This window comes from Camelus ferus, chromosome 14, assembly GCF_009834535.1.
Source record: "Camelus ferus isolate YT-003-E chromosome 14, BCGSAC_Cfer_1.0, whole genome shotgun sequence".
Taxonomy (NCBI): Eukaryota; Metazoa; Chordata; class Mammalia; order Artiodactyla; family Camelidae; genus Camelus; species Camelus ferus.
Genome location: NC_045709.1, coordinates 35006903 through 35026924, shown reverse-complemented (window position 1 = coordinate 35026924; position 20022 = coordinate 35006903). Strand labels below are relative to the sequence as shown.

Here is a 20022-nt window from a genome sequence, read left to right as displayed (position 1 = left end):
TCCTTCCAGAAGGAAGCAGCCTGAGCTTAAGGACATCAGGGGCCTTTTCGTGTTCTCCCGTTTCATGTTTTTCTTAAAAAACAAAACAGAAACAGAAATACCATTCTGAGCAAGAGACATGTCTGTCTCCAGCCCTCAGACATTGATCCAAACCCTTCGCCCTTCTGGGGAGGCCCCTGCCCCTCGGGCTGAGCCCACCTGACCTTTTGCAGTGAGTGACTCATGCCAGCTGTCCTCCCCACCCCACGTCCCTAAGATCCGTTAAGACAGCACATGTGTAACATCAGCTGTGTGGGCTGGGAACAGGAGTGACGGCACCTTAAGGTCACCCCTCTTCGTCCCAGACCCCCTACTGGGATGAAGGCAGGCCCTCAGACGCCATCTTTTCACACCAAATTGTTACTGTCTGTTTAGCATCCATCCCATGGACCAGCGAGTATTCGATTTCTATCAATTTGCTGAACTCCAAAATATGTTAGTTAAATCACTAGCAGATATAGTCTTTGATCGCCATTTCATAAAGGACCAAAGGAAGAGTCGAGTCAGGCTGTGCAGAAAGTCTACAGAATCAAAATGAACTGGATGAGTCCCTCTTCTTGGCTCGTGAGCTGCCATGGGCACAGGGAACCTGTGGCAGGTGTTCAGGGACCTACCGGCACGTAACAAACTACCCAAGGTCTTAGTGGCTGAAAACAACCTTTGAGTATGTCATGGTTTTGAGGGTCAGGAATGGGGCAGGGCTCAGCCCGGGGATTCTTCTGCTCCAAGTGGCAGTGGCAGAGGGTCAGCTGGAGGCTGGGCTCGTTGGGGACCACGTATGAGAGCACACGAGGGGCCTCCTGAGCCTGGGCTCAAGGGGGTCTCGCTGCTTACGTGCAGCTCAGGGTTCCCAGGCACGTGTTCCCTTGGACAAAGCAGAGGCTCCGTGTAGCTTTATGACCTAGTCGTCAAGGTCACATAGTGTCACTTCCATACTCCGTCAAATCGGTCACCAGTCCACCTACATCTAGGGAAGGGGACAGAGACTGGCCGCTATGGAAAGACAGTCAAAGAACTTGCAGCTGTGTTTTAAAAGCAGCTCTGGGGAAACATAGTTGGGCAGTCCCTTTATACGTTAACCACAGAACTTCCATATGACCCAGCAATCCCACTCTGTACCCAGAACAGAAAATAGGTGTCAAACAGAAACTTGCACATGAACATCTAGAGCAGCACAGGAGCCAGAAGGGGAGACAACACCCGTGTCCATCACCAGGTGGGAAGACAGTGTGGTCTGCCCGTGCCACGGACCACTCAGCCACAGGAAGGACGTTCTGACAGACACTACAGTGTGGATGAACTGACTGCTCAGTGAAATAAGCCAGTCACGAAAGGCCACGTATTACATGTGTGACTTCTCTGAAATACTCAGACTAGCTAAATCCATAGAGACGTAAGACAGATTGGTGGCTGACAGGTGCTGGGGGAGGGGAAATGGGAGTGACCGCTTCACGGGCACGGATTTCCTTGTGGATGAGGACAAATTCTGCACTTAGGTGGTAGGGATGAGTGCGCACTGGGAACGCACTGAACGTCATGCAGTCTAAGTTTTATATGTATTTTGCCACAATTTTTTAAATGATAGTCTTGTGGGTTTTTCTTTTTAAGTGCCCCCAAATGGTCCTTGCCCTCAAGAGTGTACAGTCAGAAGGAAGAGCTCTTCAGACACATTTGCTTCTGGTTCTTTAATTCTGGAACACAGCTACTCGTTTTTGAGAACCAGATTATAAGTCATGGAGAAAATTCTTCTGTTCAGTTCTCTCCTGGGGCCCGTCCTCCCCATCCCCTGCTGCCACTTTGTATCTGTTGGGGGTCCTTATCGCCTCCTCGCAACCAGCAATGCACAGGGCCTGAGGGTTAAGCATAAGCCCGAGTGTGACCCAGCCCCACCGCCTGGGCCATTGGACCTCTGACTGCCAGCTTCCTCTCTGGCAGTGGAGCCGAAGGTGGCCCCTGCCTTGCAGGTGGCAGGGAAGGACACGAGCTTAGAGAGGGCATGGCACAGCATTCAGTAAACTGGAGCTATGGTCGCTGTGGTTTTTAGTGGGAAAGGGACCACGGTGTGCGCAGGCATCCCGCACAGAGCTGAGTCTCCGCGTGGCAGAGGGGTCGCAGGCCCCCTGCCAGCTCATGGGTCTCTCTTCCCTGCAGGAGTTCATCCGCCTGGGCAGCCTGAGCAAGCTCTCCGGGAAGGGGCTCCAGCAGCGCATGTTCTTCCTGGTAAGTGGTGAGAGCTGTTTGTCGTCACCACAATCAGTGACTGGGGCTGTGGAACCAGCACGGGGCATGGGGCTAGGCCTCCACCACCCCAGAGAGGGGACCCGGGCAGCAGGATAAGCAGCCAGGGCTGCTCAGGCTGGAGTTGCTGAGGTCCACGGACTGTCTCACATGGGATTTTGAAAACGTAGTTTCCGCACTTGTGCATTTCAAACGGGGCCCTTTCATCTCAGCCGCACTTGTCCTTGTTGTTCCAGTTCAACGACGTCTTGCTGTACACGAGCAGAGGGCTGACAGCTTCAAATCAGTTTAAAGTTCACGGGCAGCTCCCACTCTATGGCATGACTGTGAGTATGCGTCCTGGGCTCGGGACTGGGGCCTGTGCCTCCAGGCTGCCTGCAGGGTACAGACCTGGCTAAAGGAGGCAAGAGCCAGTGACCATGACACGAGGAAGGAAAAGAGGGACTTGACAAGGAAATGAGAACATCACAGGCACCATGAGAAACCTGGGCCAAATTAGGGCCCTTAGAGGGTCTCTGGGACGTCAGCCCTCCTTCTGCATGTGGGATACACAGCGATGTTCCTTCTAGAACCTAGTGAAGAGGCAAGCTGCTGTGGCCACGTGGCGTGAACTTGCCTCTCACTGCCGGGGGCCTGGCCCCAGGGCCCTGAGGGGCCATCCTCACCATTCCTGTGCAGTAAAGACCAGGAAGCTGCCTGTCCTTCTCCCAGCATGTCCAGTGGACGGATCTCCGTCTTCTGCAGCCCTTGGGTGGCAGAGACAGATGGGGCACCAGTGCACACGGGATTATTTGCCTGGATTATCCCCACTCTCCTCGGTGGTCGGCTAGAGGGAAGTTTACGGCTCAGCCAAAAAACTTCAATGCACTTTGACCTTACCTTCACCTTCCAATTGGGAATTTTCTAATGGGGTTCCTCCGACCTGTAACCAGTTGGGTGAACGTTTGAAAACACACTGAGTGTCCTGCTCCCTGCTTGGCAGTAATGTTACGAACACTCGCCCCACAGATCGAGGAAAGTGAAGACGAGTGGGGCGTGCCCCACTGCCTCACCCTGCGGGGCCAGCGCCAGTCCATCATCGTGGCTGCCAGGTAACTCAGGAAGCCTGCCCGTCTACCTCGGTACCCCACACCCCAGCTGCTGTGCCCTGAAAACCTGACCATCCTCTCTCCTCAGTTCTCGGTCGGAGATGGAAAAGTGGGTGGAGGACATACAGATGGCCATTGACTTGGCAGAGAAGAGCAGCGGCCCCGCCCCCGAGTTCCTGGCCAGCAGCCCCCCTGACAACAGTAAGTGTGCCCCACACAAGCACAGGGATTAGCCAGGAGGAGACGGATCACTCTGGCTGTCGAAGGGGATCCTATTGCGTTGAAAATCACTTTTCCCAGTGCACCCCGATCTGAGGTCTAAGTTTGTGTTTTAAGCTAAAAATCAAGGAAGTTACTTTTTCTAAGTTTATTTTTTAAAAAGCCTTAAAACAGTATGAGAGAGTGGGGGAATCCTGGTTTCTGGGCCAGCACTGCCACGTGTTGGCGTCCAGGGGGAGAAGGCTGTTAGGGGCTCCCTGGCATGGAGCCCTGGCCAAGCCCTCGGCTGTGAGTGTGACTTCCTGCTCAGTGGGTACCTGGGGTTCCCCAACTTCCCATTCGGCTCCGGGGAGCAGGTAGGAAAAGGGCCCTTCTTCTGGCACGCAGAGATGGCAGTGCTGCCTCTTGCCGCAGAGTCCCCCGAGGAGGCGGCGGGCGACCAGGAGTCGGAGGATGACCTCAGCGCCTCACGCACCTCGCTGGAGCGCCAGGCCCCGCACCGCGGCAACACCATGGTGCACGTGTGCTGGCACCGCAACACCAGCGTCTCCATGGTGGACTTCAGCGTGGCTGTGGAGGTAGGGCGGGACCCGAGCATGCACGGCTGATGAGCTGGCCTGGACCTTCTGGGAACACAAGGTCCACCGTTTCTGGCCTCCATCTGGCCCCAGGCTGCCTATGTTGTTTTCTCTCGTTCTCCGGGCCATCTCCCCCATGTCCTCTTCTCTGGTGGAGTCAGCCTTAGAGTAGAGGCTGTCTCTGGGTGTCCGCGCAGAGAATTCTGGATGGACCACCCAGGTGCTGTGCTTACCACGCCCTGGAGCAGCCCCTGGAATCGGGTGCCAGGAGGCGGTGTGGTCTGAAAGTTGGTGCCAGCCAGGTCCACAGGGGATCTGGGTCATGGGAGAACCTGCGAGAAGCTGGCTCTGGGAGTTCCCTCAGAGTTGGCTTTGATTGGCTTTCCCCCGTATCACCACTGTGAACTTTCCCCATCCCCTAAGCGGCCTCCAGTCCAGGTCCATAATCCCTTCCCTTTCCAAACATGCCCAGCTCAGAAAGCTCTAAAACCACAAAGTTCTCTTCATCTCATTGGCAGCAGAATGTGACCTGACCAGTCAGGGGGCTGTCAGTTGGTTCTGTGAGTGTCGTGTTTTAGTACAGAATCACTGTGTTTGATTCTGGGCTGTGGCCCCAGACCCCTCTACCTGGGGTGACAGAGTGCAGGCACAGGATTATCTTTCTGAAACGTTCGAATTCCTGAATATGCCTGGCCCCAGAAATGTCATGTAAGAGACTGGGAGCCAAGAACAGTAGTTTGTTTGCTTTTTGAACCAGCAGTCTTGGAAACAGGCCAGTTTCGTTTTTGATCGGGATTCTCTGAGCTGCTTCTCTGGAAGTGACCTTCATCGTTCCACGGAACTGCTTTTGTTGAGTTTCCCTGCTGCAGATAATGATCTGAAACCCCTGCTTCCTCCTGAAAACATCTTTATCCTCAGGGGCTGTGTCCCTGCCATGTTGGTGGGGCTCCGCTTGCCATGAACCTTCCCTCTCTTCCATCCCCAGCAGGGGTGGACTTTCTCTCCCCGAGGGGCTCACTGTCCTCAGATTCTCCCTCCCTTCACACTTCTACTGCATCCATTGGTAAAGTTGGCCAACTGGAGATTCCTTCCAGGGAGGCCATAAGTCTCAAGGTGTCAGGGGATCTTTCCAGCAAGAGGGAGCAGGGAAGAAGCAGTGACCATCTGATGCCTCCCCCCCAAAAAAAACCTAATCAGAGCTGTTCTGTCCAGTTGAGCCCAGGGAAGCCAGGGGGCAGGGCAAGGTGTGGGAGTTTGGTGGGCTTAAAACCATCGTGCAGGCCCTTCAAGAATGCGGCCCAGACACAGCTTCTCGAGCCCGGCTCTTTGGGCGGACAGGCTGGCACAGGGGAGCCTCTGGTCGGGGTGGGTCAGCTGAGTGTCAGGGACCGGCCCGCACACTGTGGCCTACAGGTCAAATCCTGCCTGCCCAGACTGGTTACGGCCCGTCCACTAAGAACGGGGTTTCACATTTTTGAATGGTTGCTACAAGTATCTGATTTTACTTCTTAGCCCAAAAAAACCTAAACTATTTGCTGTGTGTGGCCCTTTGAGGAAGTTTGCTGAGAGCTGCCAGGCAGGGCATGCTGGGCGCACAGCCGACGTGAGGGCTCTTGGTTCCTGTGGCTGCTCTAACAGTCTCACCAACTGCTTAACAATAGAAATTCACAGGGCTGGAGGCCTTAAGTCCAAGGTCAAGGTGGAGGCAGGGTTGGCTCCCTCTGGAGGCCATGAACAAAGATCTGTCGCAGGCCTCTCCTGGCTTCTGCCATGCTCAGCCTTCCCTCAGCTTGTGGACACATCACTCCAGTCTCTGCCTCCACCTCCCTGTGTATCTGTTAGAAAGTCCTCTTCCTATGAGGATGCCCGTCATTGGGATTGGGACCTACCCTGCTCAAGTATGACCTCATCTTAACTTGATGACATCTGCAGAGACCCTATTTCTAAATAAGGCATTCACAGGTACTCTGGACTTGAATATATCTTTTGGAGTGGGACATAAGTCCGTCCACAGTAGGGATAGAGCAGCTGGGAACCAAGCAGAGGGAAGAGCAAAGGCCATCCTCCAAGAAGGCAGTCCAGGTGAGGGGGGCTGCTGACCTCCCCTGTCCAGGCAGCAGATGGAGAACTAGTCCAGGTTGGGGACTGACCCAAGGGTCAGCCACACAGACAAAAGGTTCAGGTTCTTGAGAGCACTGCTGACAAAGGGGGTGGGGGCAGAGCTCAGGGGCCATGGCACCTGAGTAGGAGACTGAAGTGGATATGGGAATGAAGCCCAGGGGTGCAGGGGTTCAGTGAGGGTGGCAACTTTGGAGGCCGCTAGGACAATGGGGAGCAAGGAAGGACAAGTGGATGCAATTATTAAGAACCAACTGGTCTCTAAAGATGGCAAGGCCAGAAGGACTTAGAGTCTATACCCTGGCACTGTTCCAGGAGCATTTAAGGAGGCTGGCGTTAAGAGCCTCCTTGTGAACGTGCCTTGGGAAGAACACTGGCCTGGAACCTGACTCATTGGTAACTTGTGTCAACCACACTGTGGGATGGACTGTCTCTTGTTCCAGAGGTAACTGCATCTGAGAGAAAGGCTTTTTGGACTATCTGGAGGAATGTATTTGAATCGGTGTAAAAATATGAAGTAAAAGGAAAGGAGGATGTGCTACTGGCCTTCCCACCATACTAGACTCGCAGTCTTGTGTGTTGGTGCAAAAACATCAACCCCAACTCTGGCTGCCACCGTCCCCTGCTGGAACTCACCTCACCAGCTGCCACTCTTGGAAAGGCACAAGAAAACAGGGCACTCCATCTGCAGCACCACCAGCCCCCAGTCTCCCCATCGGACCGTGAGCAGCTCGAGGCTGGAGCCCTTCAAACTCAACTCCCGGCAGAGGGGGCCTTCCTTGAGAAAGCTTATTGGAGTAAATATGAGTTACTGGAGAGGCCCCAAAGGGGCAGAGTAGACGCAGGGATATGTATTTTTAATTGTGGTGGGTTTGCCTGTTTAAACCACTTTGAAGTGAACGATTTAGTGGCAATAATTACACTCACAAGGCTGTGTGACCACCACCGTCCATTTCTCTCTGCTTTGGGGCTTCCTGGTAATGAGCTCCTGGCATGCCGAGGCCATGGAGGAGTCTTCATGTCCTCTGAGAGGTGACACTGAGGGGAATTTACAGCATCAGCAAGGCTATGCATACTCCACTCTGGGCATCCTCGCTCAGGAGCCCACAGGAGCTCTGGAGTTAAACTAAAATGCCTGCTTCTACCAGCATTCTCTCCTGGATGAGGTCCCTTTGGTGCAGGGGAGAGGATAGTCTGGAAGTACCGCGCGGACATCCAGTGTTCCAGCTGTGGCCACTAGGTGGCAGTTGGGAGCTGCTGGCACAGGGCTCAGGAGGGCATGTAGTTGAGGGTAATGGACCCTTTCCCTTGGAGATCTGAACCATTTGTCTCGCTATTCAGGAGGGCAGAAATCCAGAAATCAAGGTGGCAGGAGGGCCAAGCTCCCTCTGAAACCTGCGTGGAAGGCAGCTGCCTTGTTTTGGGGCTTGTAGCTACATTCACCGCCGTGTGCCTCCAACATCTCTCTCCCTCCTCCTTTTTTCATACAAGCGCATTAGTCATAGGGGATGACTGGCCTCTCTCCCTCCAGCATGGCCTCCTCACCAGTTACACGTGTGATGACCCCCGTCTCCAAACACAGTCACATTCTGAGGCACTAGGGGGTTGGGACTTCAAGGTATCTTTCAGGGACTGTAACTGAACCCATAACCGGTGACAAAAGTCAAAGCAGCTCCCCTCAGTCCACTTCCCAGGGGCTTCTCCCCTTACCGGGAAGAAAGGCATCTCAGTCACTCTCAGGAAGCCTGTTCTCAGACCCCCGGCCTGGGGGCCTAGTGCAGGGGGGCTGCCCAGCAATGCCACCGAGGGCCCCCAGGACTGTGACCAGGTTCTCCACTTGTGCTCCTCACCTGCCTGCTTGTCTTGCAGAATCAGCTGTCGGGGAACCTGCTGAGGAAATTCAAGAACAGCAATGGGTGGCAGAAGCTGTGGGTGGTGTTCACTAACTTCTGCCTGTTCTTCTACAAGTCACACCAGGTGCATGCCCGGGGGGGGGGGGGGGGGGGAGCCTCACGGACCCTCACACACCCTCACACCACAGCTTTCCTCTGGAAGGAGGAAGACCTTCACCCCTGAGCCGCCCCACCAGCCGTGGAGGGCCACAGCCATCAGGACCCTCCACTCAAAGTGAAGGCTAACTGCTTCCACCTGGGAGCGGGGCCGCGTGTCCGCTGGCGGGACAGGGAGCGGGGTGGATTCACCTATGGCTGAAGCACGGCAGGCCCACTACCGCATTCAGGCCCACACCGGTGGCCTTGGCTCCCAGAGTGGCTGCAGGCGGGAGGTTGCAGCCAGACTCAGCGCCCCCTCCTGTGCCCCCTTCCAGGACAATCACCCCCTTGCCAGCCTGCCTCTGCTGGGATACTCACTGACTGTCCCCTCGGAGGCCGAGGACATCCACAAAGACCACGTGTTCAAGCTGCACTTCAAGTCCCACGTGTACTACTTCAGGGCTGAAAGTGAATACACGTTCGAAAGGTAACTGTCCCCCTGCACAGGGCACCTGCAGGAAAAGGACACTCCTCTTCTGGGCAAAAGGCTTTCTCCCAAGCGAGTGAGTGGGTCGGGCCCCGCCCTGTCTTTACTGCCTACCAGGATGGGCTTGTCACCCCAACCCTGCCCGTTCCGAGCTGGCACAGATTAGTGAAGTTAGTTCACTGGGGACAGCACCAAGGTTTGAAACCAGGTTGGACGCCTCCCCCAACCCCTAGAGCAGCGGTCCCTCAGCTCCATTGGTGCGAAGTGAGCCCAGGGCACAGCACTTCTCAAATGCGACCCAGGCTGGAAAACAGCTGGGAAGGCTGAACTTGAGGGCTGGGTTTACTGAAGCTGGGATCCTGTCGTGGTGCAGCAAGGGTCACGTGCCATTGCCGGGGAAGAGCCTGGCATTAGCGAATTTCAAAAGTGCTGCTCTAAGCACCACGAAGGCAGGAAGCTGGGCCCACCCAGCACTACTGACATTCTGGCTCAGATCATGCTTTGCTGGTGGGGCACCAGCTGTACCCCCTCCGTTGTGACAACCAGAAATGTCTCTGGATGGCCCCAGGGTATTTGAAAGTCACTGGTTACAAATGCTCAAGTATATAAAATGGAGCTCCCACAAAGCAGGGCGGGCTGCACCCTCTGGTCCTGAGAAGGACATAGTTCAGTTGCCAACAGCACCCCCCTCCCAGAACTTCTGCCGGGTCAGCGGTTCTCAAAGTGCATTCCTCTGATGTACCCGGAGGAACCCTTGGCCCCTGCTTTCATTTACTTGGGTGCTGGGCGTTCCTCTCAGGTCTCTTGTGCTGAAATGGCAGGACCATGTGTCAGGAAGCAGCTACAAGCAATGGACTCTCAGGGACCTGGGTTTCTGAACAGTGGTCCCTGACCGTCATGTTCTTGACTTAGGTGGATGGAGGTGATCCGAAGTGCCACCAGCTCTGCCTCCCGGGCCCACGTGCTGAGTCACAAAGAATCTCACATGTATTGATGGCAGGACACGTTTGTCGGTTTGTTCCGGCAGCGGCGCCTTTCCTGGAAGAAACCTCCTGTATTAATGAAGCCTAGTAAAATTAACACCTGTCTGGAAAACAAAAACGTGGTTTCCCAGCAACTCTCATCTGTCTCTGCAGAGCCGTTTTTCACCTTGTCTTTTCAGCTGTTAATCTCTCATCTGAATGGGACCTCAGCCGTCATTCTCTGGGTGGGCTGTCTTGAGCTTGTGCCAGTATTAAAACACTGTCATTAGTAGAGTGCCAAATGACATTTTCCCCTCCCCAACTGCACCTTAAAAGCAGTGTCAACACATCCATTCAACCGAAAGACAGGGCAAGTGCTCTTTTTCTTAGAAGATAAACTTTTGATTTCTAGGCTGCTGCATTTTAAAAAAATGGATTTTCCAGTGTTTGTGATACACGTGGCACAGTCTTAAGCAAATGAGATCATTTTCAGATTTCGTGTTTTTCTTCCCAATCTTTCTACTTTTATAAATGATAGAACGTTAGTAAGGTTTACATCTTTGATTAACAAGCAATTTGCAGGACCCCACATTCCACTCGGGGCTTGTGCTCCGGTGAAACGCTGGTTCCCAGACCTGCTGCTTGGCACAAGTTGACCAAATTGTGTGATGACTATTTACAAGCTGTAGCGGGCTGGCTTCCTGTCATGGGAGGTAGGCGGCCGGCGCACCCTCGGGACTATCAGTGTACTGTGCGTGGTGTGTCCGGTGAAGGTAGTAGCTGTGCTGTTTTGCTGTCTGTTTCATGAGCACCTCTGTGTCAGTGACCGGCCGTTTGTGAGCTGTGACGTCCACGCGGGTCTGGGAGCCTCCAACGGCCGCAGCTGCACAATGGGGCGTCGTCCTCCGGCTCCCGTCCCCTTCCCTCGAGCTCCCGTGACTGTGGTTTGGAACTGCACCCTCCATAGTGGTAGATACCGTGCCCATCTCCAGAACTGTTCTTTTCTCCTTATACTCATTCCCCCGGGCCTGGGGTATGGACCGTAGGACACTGCACATCCTTAATAGTCGGACAACACAGGGAACAGGGTCCAGTAACCGCTGGGCCTGCCAGTCAAAATCCATTTGCCTCTTCTCTGTGGGGAGTGGGTGGCTGCTGGTCCCTGCGTTTTGTTAAGCCCTTTCTGATGCAGACCCCAGAGGGGGTGACCCCCACCACCACACTTCCCCTTCCCCGAGACACACAGGGCAACCCCGACTGTGGAGCCGTGACCGGCGCACGTGGAAACGGCGATACACAAATGGATGAGTAGCTTGAGATGTGTTAATCATTTGCCTTACAATATGTACCAGATGGTTCTACGTACTAACAAAAGGGAATAAAAATACCTCACGCCACAATCCAGCATATTGAAGTTTTAAGGCAAAACCACCAACCTTGTCTCTTGTCTTTAATCGCATCTAATGCGGGTGTGTCAGGGAGGGGCGGTGGGCTGGTCACTGCTGGGCGAGTGTCAAAGAACAGAAGCAGCTGCTCAGGGAGACCGACAACGTGTCTGGGAAACTTGCATTTTAGTTCCCCTGCTGCTTCAGCCTGGGGAAGCAGAACTAGGAGGCTGACCGTCCAAGGGGACAGAAGACAAGGGGAGAGCCCAGTGGGCAGCGAGGGGCTCCCTCTGCTTTCTGAAAAGGGCCCTGAGGCTCCTCCCACACCTGGGGGCCAGAGCCCTGGGGCTGGGAAGCATCTGTCCCCAGTCCCCAAACAGCTGAAATGGCAAAATCAAATTCTCCCTGCAGAAGTCACACCTGTCACACAACTTACTACAAGACCCCATCTGCTGCTCCCGTCCGTGACTCACACCCGTGTTCCCCTGCAACTTCAAAGAAAACCTAAGTCCAAATCATGTGGGTAATGTAGACCAAGCTGCCAGAAACACAGGGAGTTTTAGAGATACCCTGTCTCAGTCCATGCAGGCTGCTGTAACAAAAATACCATTCGATTGGGTGACTTATAAACAACCAATTTCTCTCACAGTTTGGGAAGTCCAAGATCAGGGTGGCAGATTCAGTGTCTGGTGAGGGTCCACTTCCTCGTTCATAGACGGCCATCTTCTCTCTGTGTCCTCATGTGGCGTAAGGGATGAGGGGTCTCTGTGAGATCAGGGCGCTAATCCTAGTCCTGAGGGCTCTACCCTCACGACTTCATCACCCCAAAGACTCCCACCTCCTGACAACAGCACACAGGGGCTTAGGGTTTCAACATATAAATTGGGGGGGGGGGGGCCGCGGGACACAACACCACAAGACATCTATTCCCTCAACACACAGAAGTAATTGTTTCTGGGAACTTTACTGACCCCTGCATGATAGACCCTGTACTTAAGAACACACCTTGCAGCACGCCCCAGTTATCGCCATATTTTATAGCAGAAATACACACACCATGTTCTCAAGGAAGAAAGTATAAAAATGCTGATAAACAGACCATGTTTTGCCAAAAGATAAAATGCTGCATAAAAGAACCGAACCAAATTGGAAAATAAAAGACCAATTGGAAAATAAAACCGTCCGATTCAGAAGGTGTGTGGCACTTGGGTACAGGGAGACCATCACAAGACTGAGTGTTGCAGAGCCAGGGCCCCCAAACCACACCGGTAGCCACCTCGCTTCGTGCAGCCAGCCAGACACGAAAAGACAACTTCAAAAAGGTGTAAACAGCCAGTCAGCCCAATGCCTCCACTTCCAAAAGGCTGTCATGCCTGACTGAAGTCCCCCGCCACCTGCAGTGGAGGCAGATAAGGCACAAGTCTACTGGGGTTTAGCATCGGAGGCTTCCGAGTGTGAGGCAACTCCCCTTGAATGCCAAGTTCACAGGTCTGGCTGCACAGCAACAGTGGTTCAACTGCCCGCAGTGGGTGCTGTTGTAGCCCTGGTACCTGGTCTGTCTTTTAAGAAAGGACCCGGAGTGGACAAATGCTAGCCTCCTTGGCTAAACAAGATGCCCTTAAAAACACATCAGCTGATTCTGTTTGTCTACAGCAAGTAACAAACCAGGAGAGACTGTATGCGGCGGTGCTCCACTTTCAAACGCCATTCAAATCAAGTCTTCCCCAAGAAGCTTCATCAACAGAAGCCATTTCCGTAAACTCAGTAACGTGCCGCTGTGTCAGACAGTGCCGTGTGCTCTCACCGCCCAGCCGACACACAGCATCTACTAACCGTTCGCACCACTGTGTGGTTGGAATCCAGTCTACGGTCCGTGTAACCGCTCCTCCTGCTTGAGGCTGGCATCGGCATCAGGTCTGGACACTGCTGCCCACGCGCACATCTGGAACGGAAAGCTGCCGTCCACGTGGGCTCTGCAGGACGAGCTGCACGTGTGGGGAGATCAGCTTCGTTTCCCTGAGGGAGTCTTTCTCCAGCCACAGACAGAACTCACCTTTGGCTTCTGCTCACACAGGGACACAAACAGCTCCCTCACACAGAATACTCTCCCAAACACAACATGAAACATTCTCAGTTTTTACCATTCAACTTGAACAGTCCTGCTGCAAAAAAACATGCACAGGAATGAGCAATTTGGTTCTATTTCCTCTAAGCAAAATGTATCCCTTATAGAAATTAATGCCAACCCAAATCTACTTGCAATTTAAAAAGCACAGCTTACTTTAAGAGTTTAAAAACTAGACTCCATTCCAGTAACAATCTCAGCAAAAACCACCCACTCAAACATCTCTGGCTCAGGCCTTTGTCCTCCCCCGTCACTGAGCCAGATGACTGACCTTCTGTCCCCAGTAACTTCCCTGTTTCCAAAAATCCTTTCTTTGTATTCCCCATCAGGAACTACTACTCCAACAAGTCATGACAGTGGTTCACATCAACAAATAAGAGAGGCTGCCACACGTACTCGAGTCAGGGCAGAACTGCTTCGAGAACTCTATTTCCCATCCCAGGGACCCAGGGACCACCAACCCCCGTGGAAGGCAAGCAAGACCCTGCCACAAGCCAAGAAAAATACAGACCCTGAGCTGACAAACCAGCGGACAACAAAGCAGCCCTCCATCGAGGTCCCTAGGAAGACAGAGCAGTTTCACAAAAATCAGCAAAATTCACCCATTCCTTCTCAGGACCATTTTTTAAAGTTGCAGAGGGAGCTGACCGGGACATGGAGCACTGTGAACGTAGGCACTCCTTCCTGGTGCCACACACACACACACACACACACACACACACTCGGCAGGTACACTGCCCTTGCAAGAGTCACGTTCCAAGAAGAGGGTGCAAAATAAGTGTGTTACAAAATTTATTTGTGTAAGCATTCAGACATTTTTAGGTGGGAAAGATGATATGCAGATTTCACTACAAGGTGCAACAGAAAATCATACTGAAAGGACGCACAGCTGGCGCACAACTGGCAGTGGCACAATTCCAAACAAATGTCAGACGAGAGAGAGAACGCTTCGTTGGGGAGAAATTTAAAAATAATAATTTAAAGCTTCATGAGGCAAGGTATGTTCCAATTTAAAACACTAAGAAATAGTACCATCGATGAAAAAAGAAATCAACTTCTAAGTGTACCAAAAGGGCAAACAAGAGGAAAATTTGCATCGGCTGAGGTACAAATATAGGAGTGTTCCACGAGAGGGGCATTAATTATTATTAATGGCAAACCCTGCAAATACAAAATAAAATCCAAATCACTGGTCACATAATTCAAAATTTACATGTAATAAAGGCAAGGCAATAGACTCAAGTTATGGCCTGTCGAATATTTACTCCACTGACATTATCTACAGAAGCACTTGGCCAATTTGTACACAGTGATTCCTATGCACGCCAAAAGGGGTTCCGTAAAAATGACACTATATACAATCTGTACACTGACCCACCAGAGCGGTTCTCCTGTCTCCCGGGGAGGGGGAGTCATCGACTTAAAGCAGGATACCTGAGGTTTCATTTCTTCAGTTGCCTTATCATAATCCCAAATATACATTTCAGGGCTTATTTTTTTGTTTTTAAAGACACTTTCCTTGATATGTGCACTACTGGTTAAAATTAAAAACAAGAAAAATAAAATAATCGCTGGAAGGAGCTGCCCCTCCCCGCCCCACCAGGAGACGTCGTCAGGCCGAGGCCAGCGAGGGGCCATGTGGCCGGGCCGGGCGACCTCGCCGAGCGCACGGCCCCCCAAGGGCGCGCCTCTTCAGCGGAGTCAGCAAAGGCTCTCATTGACTTTTAAGAAGGAGGATGAAGAGGAAAACAAGGAAAAACAAAACCCCAAACGCCAAAGGAATTTCAGTGGGACGAAGTTCCTCCACCACTGAGAGAGTATCTAGGAAAAAACAGACAGAAGGAAATAAATGTCATTTCTCTAAATTAAAAATATTAACTTGCAAAACTTCAAACAATAACTGAAATCCTACTTTCTATAGGCAACCCCAAGTCGCAAACAAATTAAGCAGCACAAGTCCAGTTATCGCATAAAGAATTCATAAAAATTAAGAAAATCATGATTCCAGCGCTAAAAACTTCTCACAGATAAGTTAACAAAAACTGACAATGTGCGAAGCCTCCCAAGAGAGAGGAAAAAAGAGAGGTGAGTAAAGTAGTTACTGACATACCTTTACTTACAATCAGTTTTTAAAAACCAGAAAATCAGTAACACCCAATGACCCGTAAGATCCCTGGGAGGCACGCCATGCCGGTTTGAGGATCTGTGCGAGACCCTTTGTGACCACAGAAACAGTGGTGCTTAGCAGTTCACGTAATTCGCTTCCTAGAACTGTTTCCTACATTTTTTGTAATTATAATAAGTAAGAGGCAATTCCGATGTCCAACAATAGAGAAATGGTTAAGTAAATTAAGCAAGCTCAGTGAAATAACACAACTGCAGACATGTTTAAGTCTAATGAACAATATACACGGATAAGAAGTGAACACAAAATCACACGCGTGCAGGTTCACCCGGTGACTCGTCCACAGCAATGGAAGGCCACCCACCAACACCACGACGACGGCCACGGGGCTAGAGAGGTGGGACGGGCATGCTCTTCCGCTCCCCAGTATCTCCACACAACTATCTTTGGAATACAAAAAAATGCGGGGAAGGTCCCTTCATGGCCAAATTCCCTGAGTCATAGGAGATGGCTGAGGACGAGTTTCTGGAAACTCACTGCAGACAGTCCAAACTAGAGCTCCTCTTTGAAGGAGTTTAAAATACAGGGCACTCGTCCAGAGAACAGACCAGAAAAGCACTTCAGCCACAGACCCCGAAACTCATTTTTCAAGAAATGCAAATGCCTAAGTCACAGGAGGAGCTGGTGCCACACACAGGGACCCACATGTCAGTTCAAACTAAGACACACATGAACCTCTGAAAACTCATCCGACAAAAGCTGGTGCTCCCGTTTCCAAGGCGTCCCCGGAAGTGACGCTTCTGGGAGCAAAGTGGGTGTGTGGTGCAAGCAGCAGCCCCTGTGGAAGGGGACACACGGGGAGAGCTCGGAGGGCCTGAAAGGGACCAGACGGGGACAAACCCCCCAGAGCACGGTCGTCTGGTGGCTGAGGAGATGGTCACATGTCCTCAAGGACAAGAGAGAACTGGAGGGAATGGGAAGCAGAGTGGGAACAGCGAGCCGACGGCGGGCAGCTTGTCTGTGTCCCGTGGGAAACGCGACACCCGGGAAGTGGCGCGTTCATACCGACTCAGGCGGCTGACTGTGAAGCACACCGACTGCAAAGACTGAGCCCCACAACGGAGGCCAAAGGCCTGACTGGTGACCATCTACGCTGATGGCATTCTGAGATAAGATTCTGAAGCAGTGGGTTAAGAAATACATTATTAAAACAAATTTTACGTGTTCCTTTTTTTAAAAACCATTTTTAACGTGGCTACTAGAAAATGTAAAACCACACGTGTGCCTCGCGGTGTCCTTCTATTGGACAGCACCGGGAAAGATCGCCATATATGCCAACTAGAGGAAGGGAACAGAGACACGGATCAGTTAAACCCGCACAGGCCACCGCAGCCACACCACCTGTGCCCGGAGCTGCGGGGAAATCGAGCCACATGTAGACGTTGTCAGTAACAACTTCAGGCAATTCGGGACAACATGGAAAATGTCTGTCCTAAGAGCGACACCACAAACGCAAGAAACAAAACTAAAGTCAGCACCAGTTTCTGCTCTGGTTCTACGTGTTTGACTTAAAGGATTTTTTTAATGAGAAATAAATGCCGCCGGAATGAGGTGTGGAGTGGTACCAAGTTTCTTGAGAAATCATAAAAATGGACCACTATTAATTAACAGGAGAAAGTCTATGTGGTACCGTCACAGGATAAAACATTCAAGGGGTGTTATAACAAAGCTGTTAGAAATGTGATTCACACGTACTGGATGGACACATAAATGTGGTAAAAACAACGTGTGGGTGAGCATATGGGAGACGTTTTAATTCTATTTTCCTTTATTCCTGTAATTTGTTGTATGAAACGTGGGAAGGAGGAGGGGTGTTACCCAAAACGCAGACCTAACTCCTTCAAGTGCCTCAAAATTGAAGGTAGTCGAGTACACAGTCCTTACTCTCTAGCCTAGAGGTGAGAGCAGGTTGGGATGATCTTACGAGGGAGCCTGAGCTCCGGAGAACAAATCTGCAGGGTCAGGACTGAGATTTCTGAGTCCCACTTTAGAGGGACCCCTCACAGGGCGGCAGGCAGCCCCTTCAATCACCACTTCCACACGGCAGAAGTGACCCCACAGGCCCCAAACTGCTCTATATGCTGGCAAGTCAACATCTCAGAAAAGACCGGAGACACTCGCTCTTAATTCTCGTCCAGCCCAGCCGTTCTTTGGAAGGGGCTCAGCAGCTGGGACAATTCACCGGGAAGGTCAATACACGCCTGGGGTTTGGGTAAGAGAGAAAGGTGTGGAGTGTGGAGAGCTCGGGCTGCTGGACAGTACACCCTTACTCTCTCCAAACACCCCTAAATGACCGCACACTGGTGACCTCCTCCACAGGGAGGCTCCTCAAACATGCTTGAGATAGCAGGCGGGGGTCCGATCAGCACCCCCACTTCCTCCTCCTCACCCTGGAGCACATGGCACCAGGCCCACTGGTGGGGACAGGAAACTCCCTGCCACCAAGACAAGGCTTCCTGAAAACAGGCAGAGCTGTGAACAGGCAGAGTCAAGCCAAACAAAAGAGCACAGTGAACTCACTGAGTCCCAACTTCCAGCGTTTCTGGACACCTGACTTTAAAGCATAAAACCCAATGGAGAGTTACAGACATCTGGCTCTGGGCGCACTCCTCTGGCTGCTCATGAGGCCACCAGGAGAGCAGGCAGGTGTCCTAAAACCATCCTGTACTTATGTGACAACAGCTACAACCTCAAAGTTCTGGGGTCCTTCCCAGCAGCTTCCAGGTTCAAATGGTTCACCCACATTGACTTCTCAAATTCAGAAAAGTCTCCTCTCACTGGGTCCTGCCTCCACCCTGTGGCCTGGGAGGGCACAGGCACAGGCCGGAGCAAAGCGCCAAAGTGACTGCTGCAGAGCCACCAACCCCCCCACCCCCGCCACCTGTCCCCACGGCACCCACCTCTGCAGCCGCTGCACAAGCTGGGCCACCATGGTGTCGGAGATGCCAGGGCTGGCCTCCTCTGCCAAGTAGATGGCCCCGCGCAGCTCTTCTATGGACCCCAGGTGGCCTCCACACGCCTGGCTCTTCTCCTTCAGCTGAAAACACACAGACATGGACAACAGCAGTGACACACCTGACCACAGGAAGGATGGCAACTGTCTCAGCAGTCACATGCCGTGCGGCCCGGTCACCTCGGCTCCCTGGAGGCTGAGAGCACTAAGGCGAGGAAAGGGCCTGAGTCGAACCGAGGTCACTCCCTTCACCAGGGAAGGACACAGACGACCAGCTTCATGTGCACCTTCTCAGAAGGGGATCCCGGCAGCTGCCCTCTGCTTTCTTTTTCCATTTCCCCCGCATCTCACACCAGAAAAGCCCTCTGGTCTCCACACTGAAGCTGCATGCGCACCTCCCAACGCTCATCCCCTGAGGTGAATGAGCTTCAGCCCCCAGGGAGAGTGCCTCTGGGGGCTAGAGTCCTGCCAGAATGTTTCATTTCATGTAAATGAGCAGTAGCCCTAAATCCTGCGAGTCCTCCGTGTCCCTCTCAGCACGCTGTTCCCACAGGAAACCCTGACTGTCCTCAGGCAGCTCTTGTCTTTCTGGGATGCGCCCCGAACACGCCAGGTGGAAGGGGGGCTGCTCTGGCCAGCACGCAGCACCAAGGGACCCAGAGCCGCTGGAACCAGCTCCCTTAGCGGCCGTGGGGACCACCGACCTGGCCTCCCCTCGGGAGCCCCTCCTCCATCTCATCTTCAGGAAACAGTGCACAGAGCACTCAGCCGTGGCCTCTCAGGCCGTTGGGACCACATGCCATTATCCCCGGCTTCTCCCCTCTCCCATCTACAGGGACAGACAGGGACAGACAGGAACCAGGAGGCCGTCTGCTCAGCACCTCCCAAAGCGTCTGTCCCTGAGTCCCACCCTGTGTGTCACCAGACATGACACAGTCGACCTGGAGACGTCTGTCTGGGACTCCCCACACCCCATAACGTTAACAACGAATCACAACAGGCTTCCCAAGTCCCGAGCTGCCCCCGCTCTGCTCCCTCCCACCTCCTGCAGCTACCTCCTCACCGCCTGCCCACCTGGCCTCCAACGCTGCGGGAGACCCCGCCCCCTGGAGGCTGCGGCTGGGCTCCGCCCCACCCCCACCTGAGGGAGCCCCGCTGAGGGAGTATTACACAAACGATGCACTCTCAACACTCTGAACATGAGGTTAGCAAACAATAAAAACACACAGGAAGAGATGCCTTTGAGTTTACCTTTAGCACAGCTGAAAAAAATCAAAGTATTATTATACTTAGATTAGCTCATTAATTCTGAATAATGACTTCAGAATAGCTTTTTTCCATGTGCCCAATAAAAAACAGATGGCTTCAGACAAACGAGAAAACCTGTGCCGTTTTCCCGAACCGCCTGACTGATCCCAGTAAAGTGTGAGGTCAGGGTCGTAGGAAAGCAAAGGAGCCTCCGGAAAACCTGAAGGGCTAATGGCCCAAAGAAGCTAACCAAGCGTGAAACGGGGTCCCATGGGCGTCCCAGGAAGAGCGGAGGGCCTAGAAAAACCTGCCGAGGCTGCGGGCAGAGCGACACAGGCCTCCGCCTGCCCTGCAGCCGTCACCTTCCCACCTGGACCCGGTGTAGTCGGTGGTTTCAACCCACACG

At 52.7% G+C, this 20022-nt stretch overlaps 2 protein-coding genes across 6 annotated transcripts in view; one reads left to right on the top strand and one right to left on the bottom strand.

The window, feature by feature from the left end:
* Positions 1-11155, top strand: part of FARP1 (FERM, ARH/RhoGEF and pleckstrin domain protein 1) — a 277212-nt gene extending 266057 nt beyond the window's left edge. For 4 of the 5 annotated variants that reach the window (XM_032496743.1, XM_032496745.1, XM_032496741.1 and 1 more), the window contains exons 20-27: positions 2191-2259; positions 2514-2603; positions 3286-3368; positions 3454-3566; positions 3972-4162; positions 8150-8257; positions 8607-8758; positions 9671-11155. In XM_032496743.1, coding sequence (XP_032352634.1) covers positions 2191-2259; positions 2514-2603; positions 3286-3368; positions 3454-3566; positions 3972-4162; positions 8150-8257; positions 8607-8758; positions 9671-9752 — 888 coding nt within the window. In that variant the 3' untranslated portion in view covers positions 9753-11155. The remainder of the gene's footprint in view (positions 1-2190; positions 2260-2513; positions 2604-3285; positions 3369-3453; positions 3567-3971; positions 4163-8149; positions 8258-8606; positions 8759-9670) is intronic. The other variant, XM_032496744.1, reaches the window with a different exon arrangement.
* A 2850-nt stretch (positions 11156-14005) lies between these two features.
* Positions 14006-20022, bottom strand: part of STK24 (serine/threonine kinase 24) — a 93276-nt gene continuing 87259 nt past the window's right edge. Inside the window, exons 10-11 of the mRNA XM_032496746.1 lie at positions 18316-18452; positions 14006-15051 (exon numbers count right to left, since the gene is read on the bottom strand). Coding sequence (XP_032352637.1) covers positions 15015-15051; positions 18316-18452 — 174 coding nt within the window. The 3' untranslated portion in view covers positions 14006-15014. The remainder of the gene's footprint in view (positions 15052-18315; positions 18453-20022) is intronic.